General features: G+C 28.4%; 1 protein-coding gene across 2 annotated transcripts in view; it reads right to left on the bottom strand.

Annotated features, from left to right (window-relative positions):
* Positions 1–348: 348 nt before the first annotated feature.
* LOC117167338 overlaps positions 349–3,552 on the bottom strand; it is a 24,110-nt gene continuing 20,906 nt past the window's right edge. Inside the window, exon 4 of one of the 2 annotated variants that reach the window (XM_033352194.1) lies at positions 349–1,184. In XM_033352194.1, the coding sequence (XP_033208085.1) occupies positions 715–1,184 (470 nt within the window). In that variant the 3' untranslated portion in view covers positions 349–714. The remainder of the gene's footprint in view (positions 1,185–3,552) is intronic. The other variant, XM_033352196.1, reaches the window with a different exon arrangement.

Genomic DNA, 3,552 nt, shown 5'->3' with positions numbered 1-3,552 from the left:
GAAAAAAGTAATTTCTTTTTTTTTTTTGAATTACTAAACATGGATTTTGACCCCTTTGACCATAATCTTCTACGAAAAAATTGATTTCGTTTAAAACATTAGTTTAATCTCATAAACGCGTTTCTAAAATTTGGCACCTTCGCCCTTATATGGGACCCTTTTTTAATTCTGAAAAGAAAAATTCAACAGGACTTAAAATCTTAAAATAGAAAGAATAAGTTACATATCATAACGACTTCATTTATTAAAATTGTGCTGCTTTAATTTTAAGCTTCAAGTAATTTAATTATTAATTAAGTTACATTTATATACAAACTTGTGAATATTTTAAATTCACCTTAGTTACATTTTTTATTTTATCAACTACACACTTGTGTTAGCTATTTTCCTAGTCTAACAATTATTTTTCTTGCATTGCAAGTAAAAAGTGATAAATTACTTCAACATTTTTGTTTCAATTCAATATACTATTACTCGGAAGCATCTACCACAGATCTAAAATGAACGGTTGATAACTATTTCTGTTTTCAATAAAAAAAATGTTGAATATAATCAAATCATTTTTCATGATCGTAAATGATAAAATCTAATAGTATAGACATAAGTCCTAAAACTAAAATTATAATAGATGACAATACTGTTTCGCCAGGCAAAAATGTATTGAGTTGATAAATAGAGGATATAATTTTAAGTAGGATAATAATTTACATTTAATCAATCCAACTCTGTTTGAGTACATTGATGTGCCCTCGATGGAAGAGGCAAAATGGTATTTTCTCTTCCAACAGAAAGAGAACCTTGTTGAAATCGTTGTGTCTCCGAAGAAACACCTTTGGGTGAAGCTACTTGGATTTTTCTCATTCGAGCTATTGGTTCTCTCGCCTTTATTTTATACCAACCCCGTGGTCTTTTGGCAATAGGACTTCGTTCTTCATTTTCAAAAGTAGAACCAGTAATTTCTGGTGGAGAAATTGGATCCCTAGGTCTCTTGGTTGGTGGCTGAATACATGTTGAAGAAAGAGAAGATGTTGAATCGTAAGATGAAGGGCGTAATGTAGATGTAGATGTAGGTGTAGGTGTAGATGCAGATGTAGATGCAATTGCAGCACGCGACTGTGGAATTCTAGGCTCTCTCAATTCCACTTGTGCTGGACTACCTCCTGAAAGAAAAAAAGGTAGCGCAACTATTTTAAAGTTTTACAGCTCAAAAACTTCTGCGGTTAGCGAAAATTTTATTCTTTATTTTCTTATTGAAATAAAATCGGTTTGAGGTCGATAAATTGATTCAGATATTTCAAAAACAGATAAAGTGGCCCTTAGGAGCCGTTCCGAAATTCCGTTACAAACTTTTTTAAGAATATTTAAAGATATTAAAAATATAAGATTTCATGGCCCAAACTGCTCGAACAAAATTAGGGTGATGTTTTTACGGAAATGGGAGGATAATAGAGGCATAATTACTTTCAAATTAGGCGAATGTAGATAGATAGTCAAAAATAAAAAGTTCCACTAAAAATAAATCACAGTCGAATCCGGATTTAGTGTTTCTGGATTTAGTGTATCCGTGAATTGATGACGCGCGGCGGGAAAGATGAGAGGAGCTGTCGGGGGATGTGCAAAGCTCATCAGGGCGCCACAAAACAGAGAGAGAGAGAGAGAGAGAGAGAAGCAAGAAAGAAATAACAGGAGAGAGACAAAATAGTTCCGAGACTATGGATTTAATGTCATGGTTATCCCCAAAATTGACATTGAATCCATGTTTGATTGTAATTTTCTAAAAAAACTAATTTCAGATCAACAAAGATTAATTTTCGAAAAAAGATGATTTTTCTGTACCATAAAACATGAAATTTTAATAAAAAAGAGCTATTTTTTAACAAAACAGTTGAATTTTTGACCGAATAGGGGACTTTACCAAAATATTTGAATTTTTTAAAAATAACTCTATTTTTTAAAATAGTTACTTTAACGAAATATTTGAGTTTATAACAAATTAATTAAAATCTTATCGAAATAGTGGAATTTTTAACCGTATAGATAGATTTTCAACCTACAAAGATGAATTTTCCACTTAGATACATTTTTTAGCAAAAGATTAATTTTAAAAACAATAAATGATTTTTCTACCAAATAGCTACCTTTCAAACTGATAATGGATGAATTTTCAACCGGAAATGGAATATTTGAATTTTCAGATAAAAAAATTAATTTTTAACAGAAAAAAATGAGTTTTCAACAAACTAATGACATTCTCATCCAGAAAGATACATTTTTCACCGCGAAGATTAATTTGCTAAAGAAATGTAGAACTTTCTACAAAACAGTTGAGTTTTCTACCCAAGAATATGAATTTTCAACAGAGACGTTAATTAACAGATGAATATCTGAATTTTCAACCCAAATGATGAAGCTTTAGAAAAGAAAATAAAAAAAGTAGAACATTAAACCAAGCAGTGCATTTTACAACCAATAAAGATGGATTTTTAACAAAATATGTAATAAGTAATATTATAACCAAAAAGAATTTTAAGTTTGAATCAAGAACAATTTAATGCAAACAAAAAAAAAACCAGTTTTCAACAAAATAGTTAAAGCCTCAACAGAAAACTATAACGATAAGAAAAAAATAATTTTTAACAAAATAGTTGAAGTTTCAACCAAAAAGATCAATTTTCAACTGAACAAATACATTGTTCACAGAGTAGTTTAATTTCTAACCAAGTTGAATTTTCAACATAAAATATGTTAATTTTTAATCGAAATCAGCTGGATTCAATAAAAATGATGATGTTCTAACAAAATCGGTGTTTTTTCATCGAAAAAGATCAATTTTCAACCATGAAAGATGAATTTTTAACTAAAAATGATGGATTTTAAACCAAAAAATATATTAATTTTCCATAAAAAAGTGGAATAGAACTAATAAAGAAACCTAATTCCCTTGAATCAGCTGAGATCGAGCGGTCATAGGACCCCTTCCAGCTTTCCGAAATATAACAATATATACAAATATACAGGAGTGTCGCAAATAGAGTTGTAATTCCAACACAAAAAAGTTGAATAATCAAAAAACAAATTCAATTTGATTTTGAAAAGGGTTCGTTTTCAACAAAAGAAACAGGAATGTTGATCTAACTAGTTAAATTTTCAACCAAAAAAGATGTTAATTCTAAATTAAAAACAGACAAATTTTCCACAAAATATATACATTTTTAACAAATAGTTGAATTGGAAGCCAGAAATTTGGATTTTAAACCAAGAAGATTGATTTTCTATAAAAAAGACGAATTTTCAACAAAATAGTTCAATCGTCAACCAAACCGATAAATTTACAACTAAAAAGAGGAATTTTTAACAAAACCGAAAGCTTTATAATTATAAAATAGAAATGTTTTTTCCTATTTCAAAGAATAACCATTATTAATTTAAATATTTACTATATACATACTTTCAGAATTCGTAAATGTTTTCATATATTTATAAATAATGTTTAAATATTTATATCACTTCCAATATTTTTTAAATTACAAAAATTAATTAAATAATTTAAAG

This window comes from Belonocnema kinseyi, chromosome 2 (assembly GCF_010883055.1).
Source record: "Belonocnema kinseyi isolate 2016_QV_RU_SX_M_011 chromosome 2, B_treatae_v1, whole genome shotgun sequence".
In the NCBI taxonomy this organism is placed as follows: Eukaryota; Metazoa; Arthropoda; class Insecta; order Hymenoptera; family Cynipidae; genus Belonocnema; species Belonocnema kinseyi.
The sequence above is the reverse complement of the archived record's forward strand: the minus strand, read 5'-3'. Positions and strand labels throughout refer to the sequence as shown.